This window comes from Anas platyrhynchos, chromosome 4 (assembly GCF_047663525.1).
Source record: "Anas platyrhynchos isolate ZD024472 breed Pekin duck chromosome 4, IASCAAS_PekinDuck_T2T, whole genome shotgun sequence".
Classification (NCBI taxonomy): Eukaryota; Metazoa; Chordata; class Aves; order Anseriformes; family Anatidae; genus Anas; species Anas platyrhynchos.
In genome coordinates this window covers 55,971,554-55,999,504 of record NC_092590.1, presented here as the reverse complement: position 1 = coordinate 55,999,504, position 27,951 = coordinate 55,971,554, and the positions used below count along the sequence as shown (strand labels likewise).

The following is a 27,951-nucleotide window of genomic DNA, read 5'->3' as shown; positions in this document are numbered from 1 at the left end:
CTGTTCAGCGCTTGTGCTGGTGTACTGGTACCTGAGCTCGCTCACCATCACCCCTCCCATACAATGCTTCAGATGTACAAACCTTAATCTGAATCACAGATTCTCAGAAATTACCTCCCCCACATGATTTCTGTACTCTAGTATTTGATTTCATTTAATATGTTCCTGTAACAGAGACCAACTGCTGTATCTCAAGGACCAGTCAGACTGCATTTCAATTACGACTGTTTATTTCACTTCCATGCACTTGATCTCAATAGTTACTCACATTCCTGAAGGCATTCTGTGTCTGTGCAGTAGGACTGTGATTGTCTCAGCTGGAAGAGAGAAAAAGAAAGGCACGATAGTTAGCAATGAGACTCAGGCAGCTTGTACTGAAATCATGATGCTGTGTATTATCAGAGCACAAGTTCAAGGAGAGGGAAATTGTAACCCATCTTTTACTGCATCACGTGGCTTACAGTACAAGAAGAATCCCAGGCACTGAGGTAGTTCCTGAACACTATTTACATAATAACTTAAAATCACCTGACTAAAGTGTTACTGCTTCCACATGAATTGCAGCCACTGAATGCCCTTTAAAATTCAAATTAAAAATCTATAGCAATACAGATTCTGATATGCTCTCCATCCACACACACATTTGGGATTTGAAATAGGTGGTACTACTATTATCTGAATCAAGTGCCATTGAAGTACTCTGTGATTACCTAACAATAAATGATCAGACTTACGCATAGAGATGCAAATTTAAAGTTTCACATTTAAACATATCAATTACTAATTTTTCTACCTAACATCTTTCTTGTATTTGACTGTCTGTTTCCTGCTTACTGATGGGTAAAAATTAAAACGCTTTTACCATGCACAGCTGTAATGATCATTTGCATTTACAGACTAGGTAAGCTTGGTAACTGCAAGAAAAGTCAACGCTGGCCAACCTGTCTATAACTATTTTACAGATGACAGAGTCAATACAGACAAATATCCCATTCTTCACCAGGAGAGGCTAGATGGATGGGATTTAATCTGCTGTATTATGGAAATAGGTTCTATTCCCTCCTTAGGTAAACTAAACTGATGAATAATAAAAGTTGTAAAATTATAGAATTGCTGTGATGCCTTGGTTAGAACAGAGATTTGCTTTATGACAGGTTTTATGTCACAGCTAAGCCACAAAATCCCAATACTCTTTTTCACAACAGGCTAATCTATTTATTATCAATGTAAATACACAAATGCAAAATAGAAAAGATGTTCTTTATGAAAGTAACATAAGATAATTTCTACAAATGCAAATCTCCCTTTTATTGGCATGAATTGTATGCTTATTTGTTGTATGTAGTCATAATATTACACAAAGCACAGCAAGGAAACAGCTGGGCAACTGCGTGAGGAAGACACTTGGAAAACTTTAAGCTCCTTTGATCATAATGAACTTTAACGACAGGCATATTTGAGAAGGAAAAAAATGTAATTAGAGATTAACCACATTCATTCTTTGATTAATATATTAAGATCTGCTAGTAAATTTATGGAGACTAGCAAGAAGTTCCTTAGGAAGTACTGGGAAGGCTGGGTTTCATCTTTTGGTTATTTCTATAGTTAAAAACAACAGGGAAAATTCAAGCAAAAGACTTCTACTTACCTTATAAAAAAATGTTATCAAAGTATGCATACTTAAAATTTCATTTATTTTCAACCTCTGGAAGTCCTTCTCAAAGGGGAGATTTTACATAGCAGACATTACAAATTGGTAACATCTGACACTGAAGGATTCCTCAACTGAGAAGACTGGATGTAGCCATGCCCATGTTTTATGGAGATCAGCAACATAAATCTTCTTCTGCTCTTATATGGGTTTAATCTTGGAAGGGGCTTAATTTATAATCCCTAATCTGTAAAATGCAGTTTGCAGGTATTCTTCAGCACAGAATAATGCTCAGAATTAAAACAGGTAATAGGTATATGATCCGAAATATTATACAAATCAACAATTGTACAACATCCACTTGTTCCTCCTCAGTCCCCAGGGTGGCTAACACTCAGGTAGCCTTGTCTCACTTGCCCAGATAGGCAGCACTGCCTTGGGGCTCTCTAGCCACGATGTTATTTGATCCCTTTCTAAGCGTTACACCCTGTCCAAATACAACCTGTTGAAGCCCTGCCATTGTCCCTAGAGGGGCACTTGAAGCATGGTGTGGTCAAGGCCATGTGGGCATCTTGGCCACTTCTGCCTGAAAAGGCATGCGCTGCCTGGAAATGCCTGCTGAAGAAGGAGGTCACCTGATTAAAACACCAGAAGTATTAAAGCCTTGAGATTTTGTGTGCCCAGAGGGTGCTCATAGGCTCCTTGTCTGTAAGGCACAGAGTTTTACCCCATGGCCACTCTTGGTGACTTCTCAACAGATGGGACCCTAGGCTCCAAGACCCTAGAACGACGAGTGCTACTGGCAACACCAATGACATAAATATTTCAGTAACTGAACAGTCTTAAGAGAAATACCATTAGGAATTGCTCTACAGATCTCTGCTGAAAAAAAAGAAATGCTCTTATACTAGATAATATCCTGCCAATATGAAAAAAAGTCTGCTTATATATGGGAGAACAATGTACAGAGGAACCTTTACAAAGTAGTCATCTGCACTTTGCTAACGGGGCTGTGCTTTCCAAAGGACTGGGGCAACAAATACTCCATTTTTTCCATGGCAATTGAGAAACTAGCTCTACAAGGTAGGTTTAGAAACCACAATGTATTATGTGAAATAGTTACATGAGGAGATATGAAAAAATTCAGTTTTTATAATTCATATGAAATTCCTCTAAATTGAAAACAATACATGGTCATATAATCATGCAGATTGAAAGATCCCAGCTAAAAAAATTACATTGCATAGCCTCTCCTACATTCATATCCAGCAGTAAAATATTTCTTAGGAAGCTAACTCTTCCAGTTAATCCCAAAATTTCTTACAAAAACCACTTGTGCTGGAGAAGATGTGCTAGCACAGGACCACTACCCATAGACTCTACAGTAGTCAGGCTTTCAGAAACCATAGGTGACGAAGCAAAAACACACTCAAGCATCTCCTCATGCTCTCTTCCCCCCCTGAGTACAGCACATGTAAAACCTCACTATCCTACTAGCACGAGCTGTAGGAGGGCTCCCTATACCAGCTAACAGATTTGTCTCTAACAACTCAATGACAGGCCGTGTGGTGCTCTCCTGGGATGAAACACGACAGATGACTGCAAAGGAGCAGCAGTAAAAACAGGCTTTTCTCAATTCACTCAGGTGAAGTAGGTTGTAACTCTGTAACCCAGTACAAATCTGATCCTTTACAGTCACTAAATTAGTCAAAGGATGAGCACAGATTCTGGCACGTGCATGAAAAGCTTACGTAAGGTGAATGGTTGGGAAAGGTAATACCTTCTGCTGAAACACGACTGCTCCTTTGCCTACCAATTAGCTCTCTTTCCTGTTAACTGCACCCTTCAGGGACATAGCAATTGCCAGAAAAAAACTCAAATGCAAGACATTTCAATTGTCAGATAACTGAAAAAAGAGCAATTATCAGGGACTAGAAATAAGCCGTCTTTTGTACTCAGATTTTATCTTCTGATGTGGAGTTTGGATGAAAGTTTGTGCAATAACAGTAAAAAGCTGAAACAGACTTTCCTTCTTCTCAATAAAACCCACAAAAAGACTTTTCAAATACACCCCACTTTTACAGGTCAGCAGTTGCTCAGCCAATTTTAACGGTGATGACTTGAATGTATGATGCTCACAGGACTGCTAGAGCTGGGAGCGCTTCGGAGTCAATGGGAAAGATCTGAGTAGAGAAGCGGTTCTCAGGATATGTTAACTCTTATGTACTCGAAGGCATCAAATATTACTGATGATGGGTTTGGTCTTATTCATATTTCAGAGATGCTAATGCTTACAAAAATGCGAATTTAGTGAATGACAGATAGCTGATTGCCTGGCCTGATAGCCACTAAAGTCAGTAACAGCCTTTTCTTCGTATTTTTCAGTATATTTTGGATCAGGCCCTTAAAAAGAATACAGAAATGAGGTGAGCAAAACATCAGGGTTTACTCAACAAAAGATGAAAGAGTGACAAATGTTACAAAACTAAACATTTGTAGAAAATTATTTTCTTCTATTTAAATGAAGAGTTTTATATCTGAATTTTAAACATTCTTTGTGCAGTTTGTCATCCAAATACAGTAAATGTCTTGGTGCATGTGAGCCAAAAATGAACTAATTTATTGCTTATTATCCAAAATGAAGTAAGAACAAAGTGTAAACAGAAGAAAAACTAAAAAGGCTCCAAATTTTAGCAATGTAGGCTTGCAGGCAATGTAAGTAAAAATACTAATTACAAATGTATGCACATTATCTAAAGTACAACTGTGAACTTCAAATCCTTCAAAGTACATTTAAAGGGTTGAACAGTTTAAAACAATTCAAATTAATAATCCACACAGCACAAGAACTCTTGGTCAATATGAATATCTGGTTTATACAACGTCCCTCATAAGATATTTCTTGGAACTAGGGGGCACCAGTGGCTGAATTACAGTAAATCAATATCTACTTACTGATATATCTTGAATGTAAACCTGACAAAATGTCATGAAAAAAAAAAAGAAACCGAGATGCTTTCGTTGCTAAGAGAGAAAATGGCCTTTTCTCATTCTTTCCCCTTGACGCTTGTATTTTGCATTGCAAAAATAAAACCAACCAAAAGGGCACATTCAACATGGCTCTCCATTCAAATCTGAAATACCTTTTCCTTTTTTTTTTTCTCCCCAAAAGACAGCTCGTAGCCTCAGATTACACTAACGCAGCCGTATTTAGATACCAATTCTTTGACAACGTATGTAAAGTATGGCTTCAACCTATGGTCTTGTGGGTCAACAGCCCCTTCCCAACAAGCACACCTGAAACCCAACTGGCTCTTGCTGCTCCCCCTGCCGTGCTCTGACAAGAGTCTACGCAGGTTTTTTTGATGAGAGTCACCTCTTTTTGCAGTCCCCAGCTGCAACCAGACCACGGACAGTCACAGAAAAGGAGGCTCGCTATCGGCCTCTGAAAACTTCTGTGAAGTCACTGTCTGAAGCAAAGTCTCTGTGTTTTCCCATGCAGACCCAATCCGTGAGCAGACAAACATGCCGCTGTGTGGTGCAATCAGGGCGTGAACTTCTACTGCACGCTAGCTGCTCCACAAAATCACTGAAGTCCACGTGAAATAGTGAGCCCAGTGAACCCGCTTCGTCGAGCCAAACAGAGAACTTGTTTTTCCGACACAGTGACCTCAGCCTCTGGGATCCTTTCAGTCTTCCCATGAAAGAAGTTGGGCTACTTTGCATTTCCCACTCACCACAGGCAGCTACTGTGGAGGACTCAAGGCATCTGCCTACCTTCACAGGAACTTCTTCTTGTGCCACACAACTCCCTTACTTCCTCTGCAGACGAGCTTTCAGAATTTGCTACCCCACAGCCTGTGGGGACTGGTCTTGCAGTCTCTGCTCAGACAAACTGTTTTTCTTTAAGGTTGACAGCAAAAGATTATGAGTTCCTATCCAGCATGAATCAGAAGGGGAAACTTTTTAGGGTTAAGTATATAACTAGGGTTAAAAAAGGAGAATAAAAAAAGGAGAAAAAAAGAAAGCAAACAGTGCTTGCCTAATATCAGGAAGATACTGAGGATCACACAGCTCATAAATGTGTCATTTTCCAGAAGAAATAATGACATAATCCCTAACCAAAAGCACCTTCCAACTCTTGAAACAGTGTAATAAAGAGGAATGAGGCTAGTGGCAGGAACTCAAAGCTATAATCAGTGAAGTCCAGTCATCTGTCAGTGGCAGATGAGCTGTAAATAAATTGTTTATGTAGGGATCATTAAAATAATCGCCTTTTAGAGTAATTTTTGAGACAGTTCAAATCAGAAAGAAGTCCTCAGAAAAGACGTGACTGAAAAATTAGCAAATTCATGAGCCAGGTCAGGAAAAGATTTCCATACAAAAGATTGGGGTGGAATAAAGCTCAGAGAAATGTGTGAAAGAAACACACAAATTAGGTACCAAGATAAGAGAGCTGAGACAGATAAGGGGGGCAAGAAAAAGAAAAGGATAGATAAGTACGGAAGCAAGGACAAATAACTAACTTCATGCGGTCATTTATCCCCAAATAAAAGTATATTTAAAGTGGAACCATAAGGACTGTTGAGAGAAAGTTTTGTGCGATAACAAGGGCAAAATATCATCCCTTGTGACAATACTGTTTTGCAATTCAGACCAGTTGTAAGCTCTGCCTTTTCTCCCCAGCTATGGCAGAAGCTGACAGCCCCACGGCGTACTTCTGATTGCATTCTGATGCTTCTAGGTAATGAAATCACTGTTTAAACTTTGTTGGCAGCCACATCTGTTCTGTCCAAAGTATATAAATGATTTAGTAAACAACATGATAGATAAATTGCCGTGGTACGATAGGACAGTCCTGAATACAAGGCAGGTTGCAAATTGAATTGTAGCATTATCCACAGAGTTCAGACTTAAAGATGCAAAAAAATGACACCTACATGCATTATTCTGCTACAAGCTGGCCAAGAGAAATAAGGGGGAAAAAAGGAGTAAAGAAGGGCATACTGATAGTATTAAATCGTCTCCTAAACCACATTAGCTTCTCTTAGAGGAACAAGCAAGGAAAAAGTGAACACTGCCCTCCCCGCTCCCTCTCCCCATTTTCCATGAGCAAGTGCAGAATTAAGATAAAATAAATGCTTGCTCATACCAGGACAGAACATCAGTCTGCTACAAAAACATGGAGCTTGGTCCTGTGAGGTGACAAATAATTTTCCCTCCCACAGCAAAAGGGCGAGAAGGATGTCTGGTACCTTTCAGAGCAGTATTCCCAGGTTACAAACCAAGTCTCAAGACCCAGAATCACCAACTACTTATGAGAGAGGGAGAACATTACGCTAACTTTTATACTGAAAAAATGAAATTTTATGGAGGAAGATGGAGCAGGTAAGTATGAGTGACCGCTGTATGGCCAGGAGCACTGATTTGCCAAGAACTCATTCCTCTCTTCATTTTCTCTTTCACCTCGGTGTCACATAGATCTGCCTTTTCAATTCTTCCCTTATTTTCCCCCCAATTGTGTAACTTTTATTGGTACTGGCCTTGAGGACCTGGGATACATCTGACATCCTACTGTAGGTGAATGTGAAGCAGAACGAATTAGCGGAGAGTCAGGGAAAAGAAAATGAAGAATGTGAACGTCTGGATCAGCGTAAGGAGCTCACGGCGCCTCTGACTACATGAAATACCAGACAACAAATGGATAAGGTAGAAAAAAATGAACAATATCACTACTGAAACCTTTGAAAATATTTGTGAACAGCATAAACAAATCTCCCAAGAGGTTACTAACAAACTTGCATCTACAATACAAACACAGAATACATGTTTGTTTTTTGACCAGTTGAGTATCTTCTGCAAAATGATGCACGCTCGCAGATGAAAAACGTGCTCCCACGTAGACAACCGTGAGGACAAAGGCTTAGAACTGGGAGTTCTACCCGTGTGCGGTGCTGATTACATCCACATGTGGCCTGAGGGACAAAGCACAATTTTCTCCTTGTTCCTCAAACGAGATGGCCCTAACACAGCTCTGATCATCACAGCCATCCATAACACAGGTTGTATCTATGAACTACTGCTGGATTATCTAGCAGCCAGAATTTTCAGTGCCTGTTCTTCCACACTGCTTGCAATTCTGTTAGACCACACAAGCATTATTTTGAGACAGTCAGGGGTGACTGAGACATTATATTTTTATAAATATATTTATAAGTGTAATATATGTATATAGAGATATATTTATATGTAAATGTAACACTTTAAATACAAGTTATATATATATATTTACTACTATATTGCTTTTATTTATACCTATTTTATATGTATGTATGTATTCGTGTGTGTATATATATATATACACACTAGTTAAAAAACAGCTGCTTCCATCATGCCACAAAACTCAGTAATGGGAAGCACAAAGAATGCCAGGCACCTTCAACAGTTCTGCAACCTAACCCCTTATAGGCAAAAATGGTCCCCATGGGACTTGGACCTGAGTGGACAACATTTTTCATGGCTTTTTTTAACACTCACCTGTCTACAAAAATAGCCTTCATTAGTACTGCTTGATCTAGAATTAGTTTTTAGTTTACAGACCATTAGCAGTGCATGATTTTTGTGATACAGTTTTGAGACCTTAAGCTGTGCAGAGCCAGCATCTTGAGCACCCAGTGAAATCAGTGGAGCAAAGGGTGCTCAGGACCAGCAAGCATCCTGCTACTCTGCTCCTGTGTTTTATTCTTTTGGCACAGTGCCTTAGGAGGTACACATCAGGTCTTTCCTGCCTCTCAGAAGGATGACAGCTTCTTCTTTATCCTAATGAGCAACCAGCTCTTGGGAAGGGTCCTTTCTGAATCACCCTGGACTCCAAGAAACTGGGAACTGAAGGCACAGGTCTGGAAGAAGAGGGGACGGTGAGAGCAAAATGTGACTTCCTTAGCCAAGCAGCCAGGGAGCAGAAGGGCTACAGACTAGCAGTAGTAGCAACTGCTATTAAAAAATAATTAAGAAGGCAAATGCCATGGAGCATGTGTAACGAGTCTCCAGGGCAACCTCCAAATTTAGAAGGTCACCTTAAATCACCACGAATTCATTCAGTGTAGTTCTGCTCTGCTTTCAATAGAAAGCCACATCAGTAGGGTAACTCATTTTTGCTGGATGCCTGAAGGACTATTTAAGTCAGGCTTAGCTGTGCTGACATCTTGAGAACTTTTCAACCATTTGCAGCAAACAACGCAGATCTATTTTAGTCATGTGTTTATTCTGTGCTGTTTGCACGGTCTCACTCAGCCAAGACTCATGGCTGGATACTATTTCAGACTATGCCCGTTTTTAACAAGGCTCTACAGTGACCTGGCCAAGAGAATTAGGTGGAAATTTGGTTCACAGAAGAGTGTTTGAACCATTTTTTTTCTTTGGAAATAGCTTGAAAATTTGCATCTTTTTGCTATAAAAATTGAATGGCACCTCAAAATACAAGACAAATTAAAAAATGATTTGCTTTCTATTCCCCAGAGTTTTTGAGATATTCAAGCCTTCTGGTGTAGCAACATAACTAGACATGGGCCATTACTTTGCAATTAGCTACAGAAGAGCATAGCACAAGGTTGTAATTCCCACAGAGGTCTGCAAGGCCATCAAATCTCAGCAGCAGAACTGTTGGCTGTTCACCAAAACGGGTCCTTTTGTATTACAGAATTAGAAATGCTTTGGGGAAAGAACATATTGCTCATTTTTGTAGAACCCAGTATGAGGGAAATCTAAAGTCACAGTTTCTGTAAAGCAAATAATGCTGTATCAGAGAAAAAATAAAGGACCTTTACACCATACAGAATTAGGTGCCGCTGGCTCACTTCAGCATTTCTGGCCACTTTAAGTAGTCATATACAGGTGTCAGGCTTCATGAAAGATGTTCTCTGCATGATTATTCCTGCCACCTTGGACTTTCACAGTCTAGTGTTCACACTTGGATCATGGATCACACGTTTACTCAAATAGCATGGAAGTCTACAGGAACTATATAGTGTGATCAGATTTTTATTTTGCAAGAGAAATGAAGAAAAGGGAAATACAAAGATTTAAATATAACATCGTTCTCATCCAGAGATTAGCTGTTCTCTGCCACAACTAAGACAGGAATCATTTTCTCTGGATACCACAGAACATCCTTCACTGAAAATCTTTTAAACAACTGGCCCATTGTCTGTCAAGAGTCCTCCCTATTAAAGTCCTTGATTTTGTTTGTTGTTCTTCATTCTTGAACTTTGGCTCTTCTTGTCAAAATAAGTTGTGTAGATGGAAGAGACTGAGCAGGAGATAAAGTCATACGAACTAACAGGTCTGTCATTGTCTCTTAACAACGCTTATGTATCTGCAGAGGATGGAAAATCTGATGATATTTTTCTTCTGTGCTTACTTCCTTTTATGGCAGTTCCCAATTATCTGCTATATCCATAGTGTAAATAATGAGCCCAATATACAATAGTCAAATTGTTATACAACAACTCCAAATCATAACAGATGGTGCCATGGGCATTACATACTGGAAGTAATATTGACGAAGTCACAGCCAAAGACATTAGATTTCTGCTGTTTGCTAGGAATACTTGGAAATCATAATATTTGCTTATTATTTATGGTGGTGGCCATGCTACAGAAGTTTACTATGTGCAAAACACCAATGAGAAACCTGAAAAATCCACCTCAGGAAAAATGATAGAACATCTAACAAAAGGTAAATCAATGCCACTCATACACGTGTACATAAGTTATAAGAACTGTGGGTATGAACAGCATCTTCCAGGAAGCCTAATAAGCAGCAAACAAATCTTTTAAAATGTCTCTTGCATTAGAGATATAAAATCTATTGTCTATAAAACCATCACGGTATTATGAATTAAGAAGGAAAGGAAACAGAACAGAACCTGGCTTAGTCAAGTAAAATGAGGGACAGAAAAATAATCAAGTCACATGGCTTAGTAAAAGTTAGTCTTCTTAAAAAAAAGACGGCTTACTTGCTCATAATTTTCTGTGGTGTTGCTAATAGCAGAGAAGAAGAACTTAAATGACAACAACAAAACCTTTTCACTTTATAAGCATTAATTGTACTGACAAGATGAACTGAACATTTAAAGTAGAGATTTAAACTATGTGCTATCTATAAAAAAAATAAAATCCCCAAGTTATTATACCTGGAATACCAAATGCATTGTAAAAGAATTTCAAGGTAAATACACCAATTAACTTAGAAATGTAAAGTCTCACTTTGGGAATTAAAATGAGAACTTCAGGTTGTAAACAGACCTTTTTGACCTCCTGCTGTCCTTGGCATAAAATCATCACTGAAATTTTCCATACAGTTAACTCTAATGGAAATCCTGGGCATTTGAAGATGTAGCTCTTAACTCTACATGTAACAGCCATGCTTAATGCATCATGACTTCTTCGTCAGCAGAAACCTTAATTCTGATCGGTATCGTTCTATACGGGTATAAACAGATCAGTATGTAAGAATTACTTTAACCTAAATGTAAGCTATTAAAGTCTTTACATCAATCATGTTAATTTCTGCACAATGTCATTACTGAAGAATTCTAAAACTGTATTTCCACACTTGAGCATCTCTCATAACTACACTGTTATCCTGATAAATTTGATCTTAACTTTGAACTTCTGGGTTTACAGGGCATGGTCTAGAGGAAATTACAACCCACTCATTGAGTCCTGACAAGTACTCCCAACTACAATACCATTCCAATGTGCTCTTGTTTGTTTAATACCTATCAACAAGAATCAACAATTCAGTATGTAGTAGTAGGGAACCATTCTGGACATACAGCATGTCTGGATTTCCTCTCCTCCATGCTGAAAAACTGCAGATTGCCTTCCTTTCTTGTATCCCAGTGGTTTTGGAATAAAGGTTTTGAGGAACCAACTTTCAGAGGTAATAGGCACTCAGTCTCCAGTAAGACCTGTGGAGTTCAGCAACCTTGGAAAATATCCAAGGGTTTATTTTAAAACAAATTCCTGTTTGCTCACACTGTGTACAACTGAGTGACAAAACAGAAGCTTAGAAAGCAAACTCTTACCAAAGAATACAAGCTACCTATATAATAATGGAGATTTAGGAAGTCGGCTAAATCACGCAACAGGTCACTTGAGGATGATTCTCTGGCCACTGACAGCATTTTGAGAATTTGCCTTTCTAGATTCTGCTGAACTATCCCAGCTAGTGATTTGTTCTTATAAATATTTAGCAACAGCTGGTTTTCCTTTTACAACAGATGAAATCTGGCATTTCCCATTACTCCTCACAGTTTCAAATGTTGAATCATATCATCTTTTTGGAAGCTGAACATTGAGCAATAAACTTTACTCCTGCAGCTACACAGAACACTGTAAGATTGGCCTTGGTGACCACCCCACTGAGGATGACAGCTGTGATTTGCTCCATTTACGTTCACAACACAAGAACCAGTGTGCCTCCACATCATCCGTTTGCACCCACCTACTGCATGGTGCTGCCTAGGAACACAATCTCACACACCTTTGTGGCACGTGTAACTCTGGACACAACACACCTCTACTTCAAATCCTCCAGCCACAGCAAAAGAGCACTAGCAGACTTATGCCATTGTTTATCGGTATCTTCCAGCAAAAAAAACAAATGAAAAAGTAAGAAATGTAGAACTGGCATCAAAAGCCTGGACCATACTGCTTCAGGCTTGCATCTGACAAACCTCAGAAGAAAGAGCAGCAAACACCTATCCTCCTTCCTCCCTCCCAGCTTCATGAAGCTTGGTCCTGGGGTTTCCTCTGCCACCTTAGCATGTACCATGGCACATATCTCATCATGAGAAAAAGACAAAAACCAACAAACGGTTGCCTTTCAGTAATGAGATATGAAAGCAAGCCAGCCTCTAATGGCTTGTGAGACCCAGGCAAGAACTGGCTGCACCATACTTGAGAGCTACCAAAGGGAAATGATATCAGGCCCACACAGAACAGGGAATTGGCTATACAGACATGCTCTATTTGTCTGGTGCCCTTTTGGGCTTTAGTGCAGCTGGCCACTAGATTTGGACCGTTTGGCAACCCCAGCTTTGATGCATAGCACAAGGGTTGCCACGGTCTGTGAGCCAAATGCTTATCGTTTCCTCTTGTCCTTGCGGGGGATCATTTTGCCTTCTGCTGCAGCCAGTGACAGAGCCTGCTTTATTTATTTATTTTTGGTTGGTTTTGTTTGTGTGTTTTCAGCACTGCTTTGGCTCCCTGTGTGGCATATATATATATTTTTTTTAAGTCATTCTTGGTGTGTGGGCCAAGAGGCACAAGGTGAGAAGATGATGGCATGGGTTCCACAGTGCTACGTTATGGACATCTATGGTGAACACTGCTTACTCTGAGCACAGTAATTCTGAAAAATGGGGTCACCTGTGTTCCAGAGAGCACAGGTACAGCTTCTGCCTGGCTTTAGGTTCTTCCCCTGGTAGTCCAAAGGAGACAGTATAGTGATGAACTCCAAGGTCAAGAGGACATGGACATGCAGGACTTGGTCTTCAGGGTAAAGCAGAGCCATGACAATGAAACCCACACATTTGCAAGAACAAGCTATAAATATGTCTTGCAAAATACTGTTTAAAGCAAGTTTGTCCTTCCTTGGATGTATGCAAGTGGAATTGGTTTTATTATAATGTCAAGCACAGGAATTGATTCCCAGACATATGTGGTTTGGGATTTGCACATTACCCCTACTCTTATCCTAGGCTAGTTGGAGACCATGTTTTTCTGAGAACCTTCCTAAGACACTGATAAGAAACCCTTTGAAGAAGGGTCTGATCCTAGAGAGGCTGTTCTTCACACATACTGCCTTAAGCAGTTGGTGTACTCAGTAACTTAAAAGGAAATTATTTTAAACCCTAAGAAAGAAAAATGGGATAAAAACAAATATATGAAAATCAACAAGGGGAAGCACATCAAACAGAACTCAGAAGTCAATATCACTAGATTCTCAAATCCAGTATTTTTTTTAAAGCTTAGTTTAAAAAATAAAAAATCTGTTAAAAAAAAAAAATCAACTCGCCACATGGGTAGGTGGAATTTCATGTGTGTGGTATCAAACTGAACTCAAAGAGTGTACAGGATAGTTTCTTTGGTTTTATGCAGATTAAAAAGGGGGTTACAGAGAAACATTTCAATAGAAACAATGCCAATGCTGTAAAAATGCAGCCCTAGAAAATAATTTACCATCTTTATTAAGTACTTAGATACTCATCAGAAAGTCAGATACAGAGATTCTAGCTGTACATGCAACTGAATAAGCAAAATCAATAGCATCAGTAACTGCAAGTGTGCAAGTTTTGAAGTAATGTCTGAATAACCACCCTTCTCAATACTTTCACATCATCCTTACCAGATTAATGAGTCTTCTCATTGCATGTTCATGTGAGCAAATGCATTCACAAGGATCAAATCCACCTTCTGCCATGGTTCTCTGGATAAACCTGAACTCGTCTGTGAACACCTAGGAAGAATAAGAATAAAGGTACAATGAACTCTTTTTTCAACTGACCTTATTTTACAGACTCCCACATCAAATTTCAGCTCATTTAATGCCAGAGTGAAAAGGCAAAACAAAGCAGAGTAATCCTTTTATTCCTTTGGCAGCATGAATGAAGAAGTCTGGTGTGTGCAGTTACCTTTTGATGTTGCTGAAAGCAGTGTCTCACACAGGCTTCCTCAGAGAGCCAAATAATTTTTTGCAAGTATCTGTGAATCCCCCCTGAGTTTTCCTACATACCACTATGAAATGTAGCCTGACAAACAAGAACTACACAAATTAAATTCTGGTTTCTCATCTGCATAGTGGGACTTTTAAGTGTATGAATACAATTTGAAAAGTCAGGGGAACTTGTGTTCTTAAACCCCTTACAAACTGTTGGCATTCTCCCCCTGGATCAATGTACAGGAAAATAATTTAAAATTCTGTAACTTCTTTGCTAGAGGGGGAAACAATCATCACCATTGTATAATGAAAGCAAGCAGCAGGGGTGCAAAAGTGGATGTACTTGGAAACGCTTTAAAAATGGAGCTACTCATCCTAATTTTAGATCAAAGAAGTAGGTCATCCAGCTAGCTACACAGAAAACAAAAGTTCAAAGATGCTGTAATGGACACGGAAGGGAAGCCATTCTAGGTCATTCACCTGCTAAAACCACTTCCACACCAGACACTCAGCAATAGCATGAGCCCACCTTTACTGTTCAGCAACAGTTTTCACAGTGACTTAATTGATGGTCAAAAGGCGCAGCAAATTGTAGGGCATTTCCACCCCTGTGGTCAAGTCAGGGATTGTCTTCTCTCTAATGAGGACTGTTAGGATGCATGAGATCAGTTCCAAAGCATGACTGTTTAACTTGGTATTAATAAAGTGAGATTCAGATTGTGTTTGTGCTGCACTCACTGGGGTCCTAATGTGAGGTAACTGGCAGGCTTCATAAGGCATCAGTAGGAGCATGGAGCAGATACAACCTGTCTGTTTCCTAAAGTAGCTTGTGGAAGTGCCAGCCTTTTGTTGAGGGTGTGCTCAGTGAGCAGATGTCGTGCTCTGCAACCTTCACCTTTAAAAACTCACGGCCTTGATTACACACAAACATCCTGATATTCTAATCTCATTAGGAGAAAGAGTAACAACCCATACGGCTGTAAGAGATCTTCATGCACCAGAACATGTCACCACAGTAGCTCTTCCTTCCTGGGGTAAGAAGTGGAAAAAAGAAAACACACTTTCAAAGACCTTCCTCCATTCACTCTGAATGGTTGCCACTTTTCCCTGTTACCCTCTGCCATGGAGCAGAAGGCCAGATCATGAAAGAAGGTAAGAGAGATCTGTATCTGTGTTATAGAATATCTACTCCAGTGCAGTTATCTGCTTGGGTCTTCGCTTTTTAAAAAGAATACTAAATACTGAAAAAGAGCACAAAGAATATTGAAGAGATGGAGGAAAGGCGGTTTAGATAATAAGAAAGATTAATCTGAGAGTTTATTGAGAAGACTGAGAGATGACATAATGTACAGATTTACATAGAAAAATAAACCTAAGTATTGAAAGAAGTTCTTAAATTTTAACATGAGTTCTTCTATTTTAGCATGAGGCTAAAATCCCTGATAAAAGCCCTGGTAAAAGCCCTGGTAGCACCAAAGAGTGCAAAATGGTTTCTCTGGACATACGCTGACACCCAGAACAAGGCACTTGAACCAGTGAAGGCGTAAAACAGTATCTAATTCTAACTTGAGGGATTTAGGAATCAGTATCACATAGTAATGGCACAACAATTAAGAGAGCGGGGTTGTCAATCTGTATAAGACTAGGAGAAATCAGATCATCAAATAATCATCACCAATGAAACCATTCTTTGTTGAGCATGCAACTGAAAAAGATTAGACAATAATGAGGAAAAGCAATCTGTCATACAACACCATAAATATAAGGAGAGGTGTGCTAGAAGGGGTTTACCCCAAGGCATCTGCATTGTACATGACAAATTATCTGAACAAGCTAAAATAAAGCAGAATGCATGTCACCAGGTAAAATGCCTTCCGAGCTTTTCAGCACAATCTTCCTTACAAGCTTTCTCACCTTCAAATGACACTTTAAGGAATCATCCCTCATCTGTCCCTCCTTCCAGCCTATAGCAAACTCTTACTGGCAAAGGAAAGCAGATAGACCACCTATAGTGAGAAGAACACTGTTTTTTCTCCTGACAAAGAACTGGACGAAATAGATTTTACATGCATCTGTCCAGTGACAAGGCATAATGAACCACTCGGTACTATATGATGATTTTCACTTGTAAAATGACACTCTCGTGTCTGTGTTCCTCATTATTGGCTTAATCACTGGATTATTTGTAACACACTGTGAATGTAGAAAGCGCTCGATATCAGCTAAGCTCAGTAACTAGATCCTTAAGTTTATTAACGTCTCACTCCCGTGTGAGATTTTGAAATAAGAGGCCAGTATTTTTATCTATGTCAGAGCAGGATTCCTTGGCTCTGCCGCGTGCTCTTAGGCAGCCCGTTCACAAAGTCCTGTGCCAGCCCTGCAGCGTGCTTCCTGCCTGCCTCCCGGCACTCGCAATCGGCCGACCGCACGTCAGCTGCTCGTTTGTTCTGCCCAGCTCTGACCTCCTCGCTGAGCCACGCCGACTCTCCACCTTCTGCAAATACAGCTCTTCCACTTACAAGAAAGAAAAAAAGAAGAAAAAAAAAAAAGGATATGCAGGATATGCTCCCTTCTTTTCTTCATGACCTGGAGAAAGAAGAAATGAGCTTGTGGCTTTGTTTTACTTTGTTTTCTGTACGTTCTCCTGTTTGTTGTAACCTTGGTTTTCTTGGAATTTAGAGAGTAACTGGTGAGAACACAGCAATTGGTGAGGCCGTGGCACCAAATCAACGCAAGCACTCAGAGAGAGCTACTTTCAACCTCGTTAAAATGACTGCATTTTGCTTCGGCTACTCTATCGATAAGGCAGTATTTAACGCCAGGTTTACAAACAGCTGGAAGATGTGTTTGGCAAACAGCTCTCTGCTAACAGCTGCAAGGTACGTGTTACAGCCCCCAGGTAAGCAAACTGATACAGAAACCTTAATGAAGGAGAGAACCAGGAGGCATGGGTGAATACGACATACCATCAGCGAGTCAACAGGACTTCTTCGGTGTAAAGAGGCCCGCGGAGGCAATCACAAACAGCACTTCTGAAATTAAAGTGCTGCAGCCAGAGCCAGGACTGCTATAATTCAGGAGCAAAACCATAGACGGTCTCCGATGAGTTAAGGCAGAAATAAAAGCCCACCATTACCTTCCGACTGGAGCAGCTATTTGCAATTGTAGGCAATGAAGCCATATTGAAAAACATTTCCATGCAATTTTTAAAATCATGAGTCTTCTCAGCTATGGTAATTATTGTAAATTGTTTTTTCTTGTATTGTCTTTCCCAACCTGAGCCCTACAGCTGCGTGGTGTATTTTATACACCCTACTATCAAAAAAACAATCTCAATGTTGTCTTTTTTTTTTGGACCTGGAGACTCTCCTATACTTTAAAATTCTTGTAATGACTATACATTATTTCCCAATTCGGCAGCATCTCTCCTGAGTGAATAGCATACAGCTGGTGAGCTCTGGGAGACAGAAATTATGCTCTGCTTTTCTCCACCCTCATCATTACAAAACTGAATTCCTTTCTAGCATGAAGGCAAACGAGAAGTTCTGTCCACTTTCCATGGGCTGGATGCTCTCCAGCGTGACTCCAATACTATGCTGTTTAACAAGATTGTCCAGGTGAACTCTACTCTTTAGTAAAAAGAAGTGTACAAAATGATCATTCGAGTTTTTGAAGAAACTCACTACACAAAGCACATCGCCAGCGTGGCTACAGATTTATCAAAGCTCAAACATGGCATCTTCAGCACTACAACTTTACACCCATCAAGTCTCATCTTTCCTGGGTCCAAGCACTCTTGAAAAATCACACGCGGGATACACACAATAACTGAATTTTTTTTCTGCCAAGAACTATTTTTGCTGTGTTGCTATTTCCTTGAAGACTGAAGGTTGGAAGTCCTTGGGAACAAAATACCTCACAACGCAGCAAACAAGTCGCAGGAACTTCCCACCTTACTTTAAAGAGAAACAAAATCTCCCCTATTTAGCTCCCTATTACTATTTTATAGACAACTGCGACATCTCAAAGCATAATTATCAAATATCTCTAACATGCCATAGAGTTAATTTTGCTTCTGAGTTCAGCTTTAGAGAAGTATGGCAGAACAAGTGAAAATATGTACAAAAAATTGAAATTACAATGTAGAAAGAAAGCACACGACTTGTTAAGGCTCCACAGGCATTCCGAAAAATGCTGAAGGGCTGAAACACCAAAAGCCACACACAAAGCATGCCTCAAAGAGAAAATGCCCATTTGAATCTTCCTGCCACAGGCAGAACCCCTCCCTCCCATAAGGGTAACCCTGCCCAGTTACTCAAAGTCCAGTTCAACATCACGCAGGTACATGTATAAAGTGAAATCAGATGTAAAGGTATCTTCAGTGGGGCAATGCTGAAATCTTGCTAATTAAAAAACAATCAATAGAGAGTCTAAACATTCAAATCCAGCGAATCCAAGCTAAATTTGTTACCTTTGAAAGGCCAGGGAATTTTACCCACTGACTCCTGCATCGAGCTGCTCTTCAGACTGGGTTAGAGCACAGAGTGGAAAAACAATAGGCACGGATTTGGGGTTTCTCTCTTAAATAAACAAGCCGGAGACGGGTGCAGCTGGGACTGGCTGATTTCACCTGCAAAGAACTTGGCGAAATTTCTCATTTCTCAATTACTGTCACCAGAAATGCAGCACGTTGCCTACCACCAGAGCAATATAAGGAAGGAACGAGAAAGAAATGATAACCGGGCCATTAAAAAAGCAAAGGAAGCAAATAACTAAACACAGGATAAAGCTACAGGACAGCATAGGGAAACAAAAGCGTTTGTAGTTGAATAGGGAAGAAACATCACAAAAAGAGCTACAGAAATAGGCAGAAAATAAGGAGAAAATAGGCAGTGCTTTAAAATAAATGCGGGCTATTCTGCCTGAAGTTAGTGGATGCACATTCCTCACAGGGATGAATCAAAATGAATCCAGAAGCCAAGGACCTGGCACAGGCATCCCATGGAGGTGGCCACGTAGCCATGAGCGCTGGGGTTATGGGACCGGCAGTAAGGAGCTTGGAGATTCCTACAGGGACTTCCTTCACAAAGCGACTTCCTCGGTTCAAACAAGGCTAAAAATAGGTTCTGTAAAAAAGAATTTGTATACAAATTGATGCTTATGAAAACATCCCAGCGACCTGCTCTCCTCTGCTACTGTAATTTAAATAGCTCAAGTAAACGTTCCCTCTCAGAACCTGGGTCTGAAACACTGCAACACTACGTTTGGCTGTTTTTACAGTGGTAATTTTTTAATCCCTTTCATTAGTGATGCAAGGGAAGCTCTGTCCCATCACTTCTTCCACGCTTACAGCGCCATCCGACTGGCACTGAAGGAAATGCTCCCACTGCTGTCGGCAGACCAGGATCCAGTGGTCCTGGAAGGTCGCAGATCCTCAGAGGGCTACTCATCATCCTTCTCCACCAGGCCAACTCCTGGGCATTTAACAGAGTTTTCAGGACAAAAGAAAACCAACTGGCTGGCCAGGCACAAAAGCCGAACAGCAGGACGCAAATGTGGGCCCTGTCATAGCGAAGTGTGACTCCAATTACAGCCTCCTCCTGCTAATTGGCCCCGCTCAGCCCATCCGTGTGGCTTTCCTCGTGGAAAGGGCTGCAGTGATTTTGCTGGCTGATACAATACCCAAGGAGAGCTCCTAGGCACAGCAACACTTTCAAAGCATAAACTGATTCCCCTTGGTCTCTGCCCTTAAAACTCCGGGGGTGGAGGAGGAAAGCAGCTGATTTTGTCCTCGAAAGCATCAGCGGGTCTCCCCAGACTTCCAGCCGCAGCCTAATGAGTTGGCAAGTGTATTTTTGCACCGCGACTTTCCTCAGGATAATTAACAAGATCCGAGATGAACTTTTCAGTGCAGATTAAGCTCAGCCGGTTCCTTTCTTTCCCCACGGAAGCAGCACTGAGCCGCGCACACAGACGTGGTTTCAAGAGGCACTGCGAGCAGTTGGAGCTCCAACCAGAACTGTTCACCCGGCACATCCTGCTGCCTCACAAATCGTTTGGTGTGTAAGTAAATTAGGAATTAATTTTCCAGTGTCATCCATCTGGTGCTTATTACAAATGCTGATTTGCTATCAAACAGCTCCTTAAAAGTAGGAGCAGAACCAAAGAAGCGCTGATCCAGGCACAAAAGGATGGATGCTTCAGTGACATGCCCAAACCAGGGAGGAAGCTGCTGAGCAGGGCCTAGCTCAGAACTGAGGAGAAAGTGCCAAGGATCTTCCTCACCTTCTTCCCAGTGGTCTCCCAGGAACACAGCAGCATCGGTGCACTCCTTGTCCTCGTCAATGTGTGACTGTCTCAACACCAGCAGCACTGTTCAGCCACCGGTGTTTTCACCCCAACATGGTCACCTGGATGTGTCGCGAGGAGGTCAGGAGAAGACTTCTTCCTGGCAGCAACGAAGCAGGAGCCACACACGAGGACTTGGGAGGGTTATGGGATGGCCAAAGCCCTCTGACAGCCAAGCATCACAATTCTTCTCTCGCCGAGGTCCATGCAAAGCTTGTGCTGCTTCTAAGGGTAGCAGAAGCTGGTACAAAGCTGCCAGCAAATGCTCTGCTCGTGGACACCACACAAGACAAACGAGGGTAAGAGCAGGCCGAGGTAAATCAGCTCAGGGCCAAATGGTTCATCTGGGAGCCCCAGATGGCACAGACGCTTCTTTGAGTTTAATTAAAGCCAGGCAACGTCAAGCACGAGCCTTAGAGGACAAGAACCCACGCATCCAAACCCCGCTGTTCTGGTACTGCTCCCCACTTTCCTCTTCATGGCCAGTCCCCAGTAGCTGAGGGGGGAGAGACTTCAGAGGTGAAGGCTACCAGCCTGCTGCCAGTGGTTTGGCTTCCGGGGGAATTCAGCATTAACAGGACCCACCAAGATTTAAAAAAAGCTATTGGCTTGTTCCCGTGCAGGTGGCCTAGCATTTCTTCTGGGCGAAACACTTGAAAAGGAGCTAATTATGCACAGCCAGCCAGGGACCAAAAAAGCAGTCCAGCTATTTTGGAATTCATTTACTAATATTTGATGCAGAACGCTAGTGCCAAACTCCAGCTGTCAGCGTTTGGTCATCCTTTTGTTAAAATGATGACATTTCCCTGAAAGAAATCTCATCCCCTGCAACATGGAAGCTAATTAAGAGAAGATGTCAGTGGCACAGGACATTGTCCAAGAATAATACTCTCTTTTCTGCTAAGTAAATGCTTCAGCTGCACTTCAACATTTACATCTAAAGTAGGAACTGCGACAACAGTCTAGGACAATGAAATTATTTCTATTACACTGGAGGACTAATGGAAATTTAATCATTTTGCTTGACATATGTTAACGCAAAAGGCTGGACTACCCTCTGTAAAATTACTGAGCTGCTGCATCTAACCAGCTTACAGAGCAAACCGGGAGCCCTCTCCTGTGGTAAGGCAAGAACCCCATTGATTTTAATGGGATTTTACCCTTGAGCCGGAACTCGAAGAGCCAGCTCCAAGGCAAATTTGCTTACTTTCCTGCTTTTGGATAGCACCAGGGACTACCCGCGGCTTCTGCTGACATTCCTCTTCCCACTCCCCAGTAACAACTCCCAGTCCCCTCAACTCAGCATCCCTGGAGCTGCACCAGCGCTGTGCTGCTGCTGGAAGCCGCACACGCTGAGCCCCAAAGCCCAGCGCTGGGAGGACACCCGTGCTGTGCCACAGCCTCCAGGGCTAAAGGTTTGAAGAGCCGAGGGCCTGCAGGACTGATCCAAACCGAGCGGTGACACAGGGAAGAGGAGCTGGAGCTCCCTTCCCTGCCTTTTGTAGGGCACCAAGGACAACAGGAAATCGCTGTCGGTCAGCCAGCCGGAGAGGTGCTTTGCGCTTCACTTTCCTAATTTAAAATGATTATTTCCTTTAAAAGATGAAGTGTTGACAAAGAATATGCTCTTATAACAACCTCCATAACCTATTCTTAAAACATCTCTGCTCTTGTGTCAAGATTTACAGGTTAAGATTACCATTAATGTGTTCAAATGTACCAAAGCAACTTAGGAGCTCAAAGCGAAGCTCAGGACTCCAGCTCATAAGCAAATTACCGCGGCGTAACAAAGCCACTGCACAGCTGCCGAGCTGGGGGAACTGTCCCCAGGCACGCCCTTACCCCATGGGACTTGTGAGCTGAGGGGACTTTGTATAATCCACAAAAGAAAAAAGTTACGGGGAGACACTTCACTCCAAACTGCTGGGGCACCCGGGTAAATGCTGCAGCTCCGATCACCTGCAATAAATAACTCACTGCTTTGAAGTGACTTTTTTTGGATGCTCAAGAACCAAGAATTTAGACTTTTCATCGCTTTGCAAAAGTAAACATTAAAAATTCCCTCACTCCTTTACAGAAGGAAGTACAGATCGAAAACAAACAAAAATGATAGTTTTTCCGATGTACTGAGACACAATGTCTTGTAGCCCTAAGCAATGAAATTTTCTGAGACTTGTTTATTAGGAGTACAATTATTTAGTTTATAAAATACCTTACTAAATCCTTAAAACTGTAAAAACAGGCTACTCCCTCACGTTACTCCAACCCCACACAAACATAAAAATTATACTGAAATTCTTTGGAATATTTTCCTTCTTTTTTTTTTTCTCCGGGGATGACATATGTTTCTAATAACTTGCCACTGAGAAAACAGATTTAGCAGGGTAGCAGCATGCTGAGAAAGATAGCAGGATTTTCAATTTTCAGATGAAAGCAGCTCTATTCCCTGGCAGCCCCACTCCTAACCCCTTTAGGCCAGATCAAATTTTATCTGAAGCCAGCGGATGCCTGCCTTTGCCTTCAGTAGAAGTTGAATCAGGTTCTCTACCTACCTGCAGTAAACAACTTGAGCTTATCAATTAGGGAATTTTTAATCAGCACTTCTACCGGAGGGAAATCTGTTGCAATTAACAGGATTTCTGGGCTTGGTTATTTACATATGTTCAGCTCAACGAAGACCCAGTTTTCACCACAGAATAGCATCCACTCAGCAGACTCGCTGACTACTTTAGATCATCAAAAGGAAAAGTGTTATGCAAATCGTGCGACTCTCCCCTGCACCTACGAGCAACAGATTTTTCAATCTATTCATTTGCATAAGGAAAATCCGTGGTACTGTTTCATGAGGTCAGGGTGGGTTGCTTTGAAACACGTCTCACATCTTCGTCTCTTAAGTCTTCCTGCAGGAAAGAAGGTAGATTGCACCTTTAGACACTTTTCTTTCTACATACGGACTTGAACCTGAAGCATCCAACAACCTCAGTGCCTCAGAAAAGCCTCTATTGCCATAAATGCAGGAATATTATACTGCAATAGGATATACTGATATTATAATACAGGAATACTTCTGTGTTTCATGGAGTTCTCTGATTAAATCCTCATCCCCTGTGTTTTCAAACAGGGGCGCTGATGATAGGTGCCACCTAACCAGCCCGACATGAAAGCAGTGAGCCCCACCGGTGCACAAACCCCTTGCCGAGGCACTCGTGTTAAGGCAACGCTGCTTGCACCAGGAAGCTTTGTTTCACACTTGATTTAGTCCGACTGTTTGAAGAGCTAACACCCGACTTTTCTTCACATCTGCATGCAATTTTATTCAGATGGGGTTTTTTCCTAAAATAACTTTTTTTTACATATGAAAATTGGCATGTAATATTTAATCAGATTCTCTAAAATTATTGCCCTGCTGAAAATAAAGCTTTTACGATTAACCAGCAAGACATACGTGAGCATGTACATATGACCATGTGAACAAAAGACGACCCAAACTCTGTTACTCCAGGTCTGCATTTGGCACAGATTTGACAAATTGCAAATGCTTATATCGTGTTAATGGCTGGAGCTGCATTTTTGTACAGCTTTTCTGTTCCTTTTGATAAAATCTTTTCTTCCCGAGCGCAGTGCTTTGGATCTGACATTTGTCTATCAGTTTTATAAAGTAAGAATGAAACTATATTTAGCCCCAGAAAGCCACGGGTCTTAATGCATGCAAAGCTGCTGAAGAATCAGAACTAATCTTAATGAGGAAAACTTTTATCAAGTGTAACTCTGTCTGTTCCCACCCAAACGGGACTAATTTGTTCTGTTATCTCTAAAAATACCAGCCAGGCTCTTTGACTTAAGCCTCTGAAGCATATTTGTTCAATTAACAGCCATGCAAACGTACAACCACGCAATCATGCCAGGGGCTGCTCCCTGCCCACCTTCAGATCTTTCACGAAAAGCCCATCAGTCACCTCCAGAGAGCTTCCTCCTGCCCCCACCAATACCACAGGCGAGGTACCATGATGGAAAGGGGAGGATAGGACCACGTTCCTCTGCTGTACAGCTACTGAAGTCCAGCAGAAATAAAGCTAACACCGACTGATCCTTCTCATACGCCTGGGTGCATCCCCACCTAATGAGGAGGAGTCGAGGGTTTCTTCAAATACGGGTTCCTGGGGAACTTGGGAAGCTCGCTGCTGGTGAGTCAAGGCCTGCAAGCTGAAGGAGCTATTCTGGGAAAAGCATATATTTTTTTTTCTTCCCTCTTTTCGTTCTTAACCTGAAGAAGCACTGCAAGATTTGGCTCCGTGGTACAACTTCACAACATTTTCTCAGCTTCCACTGCACTGAGAAGGACTTGGGAGCACCTGGATCTCCCAAGTACTCAGAGTCTTGCAGCACCAGGTGCCTCATTAGCAACTGGATAGCTCTTTATGTATTAATAAACTGAATCTAGGAAGTTAGAGCAGAAAGCATGTGTAACATCAAGTGTGATAGTATATATGAGTATGCTCTCGGGCTCTCTAATTTGCTTTCCAAGCAGAATACAGGCAGATGACATCAATTTTTCTATCTAGAAGTGCATCTGCCAAAATATTTTTACATCTGTTGCAAAAAGAAACCTAAATGTTCAAAGCACAGAGAGTAAGAAACTGATACTTGGTATTGTTGGGGCACCATACACTTCCACTCATGCGCACTTTGAAAAAAGAAGATCTTGCTACTTCCATGGCACTGGCTTGAATTTCTGCAAACTCTTGATATTAGGTCCCATTCTGCTATGACAAACTTAACAGAGACAAAATGTGGCCTTTAAGGGCGTATGTCAAATACCTAAAATATCTAGGAGGGAAAATTCTGAAACACGAACACGGGGTTTGTTTTATTACACATCTGTTATGCAAATAACATTCACGCATCGCTAATTCTGAAGTATAAATATATAAAAGCAGAAAATGAGAAGTTCATAACGAAACAAGAAGTCAGTTAGAAACTAACTTTCTCTAGAGCCAAATACCAACCTTTTGAAAGCAGACAGGGCAGTTACAAAACAATTAAAACCATAATGCATTTTTAAATTGTTTGTATGTAGACTGCTTCTTTAACAACAGGTATATTTTTCTTATTTTTCCTTTAAAATGAAGGAAGAACACAGACTGCAGGATGCAGCCCCGGTAAGCAGTCTGTGCAGTTTGTACTTAATGGACCAGACTCGTGGTTTTGGTAAGGTGCTGCAAAACCACTGCCACAAGCATGGCATATGAAACCCCACGGAACCACGCTCATAATGTTTATTTCTATAGGCAGCTAGGCTAAAATACAATCCGACCAGGACAACAGAACAGCTGGTACTGCAATCTCTGTTTGGAAATGGACCCTTGTGGCCCTGAGCAGGTCAGGGACTTCCCTGCTTGCCAGGGAGGCATGTGCCCCAGTGTCTGGTGCAATGACCAGCAACATACACCCAGTCAGCCCTCAACCCTTGTTTAGCACCTTACACAAGATGATCTTAAACCACTTAAAATATAGAATTCCCTGCTACTTTGGAGTTGGGTGAGAAAAGTACATCTCATTTTACAAAAAAAGGGGCAAGAGAACTAAAAAGAGCTCACGCTCACCTACCTCAGCAGCAGGGGAAGGGACGGCACTGAGGGCTGAGCCAGCAACTGTGCTGCTAGCTGTTACAATCCCTTTTCTCTACCAATTGCTTCTACCGTTTCGAGCCACGCTGTCAGTGACAGGGTCACTTTTGAAAAGCAAAAATCAATAATCAGCAACAACAGCTTGATTTCTTTCATCTGGACAAGTCGTACGAATATGAAGAACGAGATGGAATTATCAGGGACCTTACTCTCTGTTGCTGCATGCAGAAAGAAATCAGAAGTAAGATTTTTTTTTTCTTGTTTTGTTATCATTTTTTTTCCCAGCTGATGTCTGCTTTTGAAAGTAACAGAAACAAGTAAAGGTCAGCAGCACTCGAAGAGCTGAACACGAAAGACTTCTTAGAAGCAACCCGCTAAAGCTCACTGCGGCCGTGCACACTAATGACATTAACATAATATGCTATAAAAAAAATAAAATAAAATAAAATAAAAGAGTCCTGATGTTTAAAGGCTGGAGATGAGTTTTCGAGACTTATCTAGGCGCGTACACAAGGATGTTTACCAGCACGGCGCAGACACACTCCCCGTAGCCATAAATCCATAAATCCCAAAGACGATGCTGGAGACGGAGCGCAGGAACAGGTGTCTGCCGGGACGAAGTTTCGGAGGCAGGTCACGCACGGGGCTCACCTCATTGAGGAGCCAGGTTGGGGGCTCCAGCTGCCAGGGTTGGGTGTTGGGGACCCAGAGCTGGTGGCAGCTACGGAGGGGTGGCCACAGCTCGTATCGGGGTCTCTGTGGCCAGCAGCCCCCTGCGTGGCTTGCCCCGGCTGCCAGCCACAGCTGAGGGCACACAGATGAGGAATTCCCGGCTGGAAGCCCATCTGTAGGGTGTTGGTACCGTGACACCGTCCCTGTCCCGGGGGCTCTGTGCCCTACACGAGGAGCCCAATCCCCCCTCTAGCTGCACGCCCAGCCCAGCTGTCAGCCTGTCACTTCTCCGCGGAGCACCAACTGCAACCCCCGGCACCCAGACCCTTCACCACACGGCACCCAAACCCCAAAGCGACCGGGGACGCCCCCCGGCCAGCCCCAAAAACCCGGCCCCGGCCTCGCTGCGGGCACTGCCCCGGGCTCCCCGGGGGGAGCGGCGGGGGGCGCGGGGGGCGGGCTCACCGTGCTCCGGCCGCCGTGCGAGGAGGAGGAGGAGGAGGAGGAGGAGGAGGAAGAGGAGGCTGAGGAGGGCTGGGGCGGCCGGGCTCGGCCCCACTGCTCCGGCCGGCTCCCACGTCAGCCCGCACCACGAGACCCGGATCTGCCGGCTCCTGGCGGCGGGGCCGGAGCCGGGGCGGTGCCGCGCCGCGACCGCCCCGCGCTCCCGCCCCGCAGCGGCTTGGCCAGGCCCTGCCGCCTCGGGAAAGGGGGGGGGCGATCCCGGGAACGGCCCCAAAACGAAGGAACGGCCCCCAAACGAAGGAACGGCCCCAAAATGAAGCCCTCCCTCCCCCCTCGAGGGGAGCGGGGTGTGGGGTGCGGCCAGTCCTCGAGCTGAGGCGTGAGGGGCGTGTGGTGCGCGTCGCTGCCCTCCAGGAGCTCCTGGCCCCAAAGCCCCTCAGCAATAAAAGCCTCCCCTGTAA

General features: G+C 42.4%; 1 protein-coding gene across 1 annotated transcript in view; it reads right to left on the bottom strand.

Moving 5' to 3' along the window:
- Positions 1 to 27,642, bottom strand: part of SMIM14 (small integral membrane protein 14) — a 37,747-nt gene extending 10,105 nt beyond the window's left edge. The window contains exons 1-3 of the mRNA XM_027457231.3: positions 27,491 to 27,642; positions 14,067 to 14,177; positions 269 to 317 (exon numbers count right to left, since the gene is read on the bottom strand). Coding sequence (XP_027313032.2) covers positions 269 to 317; positions 14,067 to 14,141 — 124 coding nt within the window. The 5' untranslated portion in view covers positions 14,142 to 14,177; positions 27,491 to 27,642. The remainder of the gene's footprint in view (positions 1 to 268; positions 318 to 14,066; positions 14,178 to 27,490) is intronic.
- Positions 27,643 to 27,951: the final 309 nt, after the last annotated feature.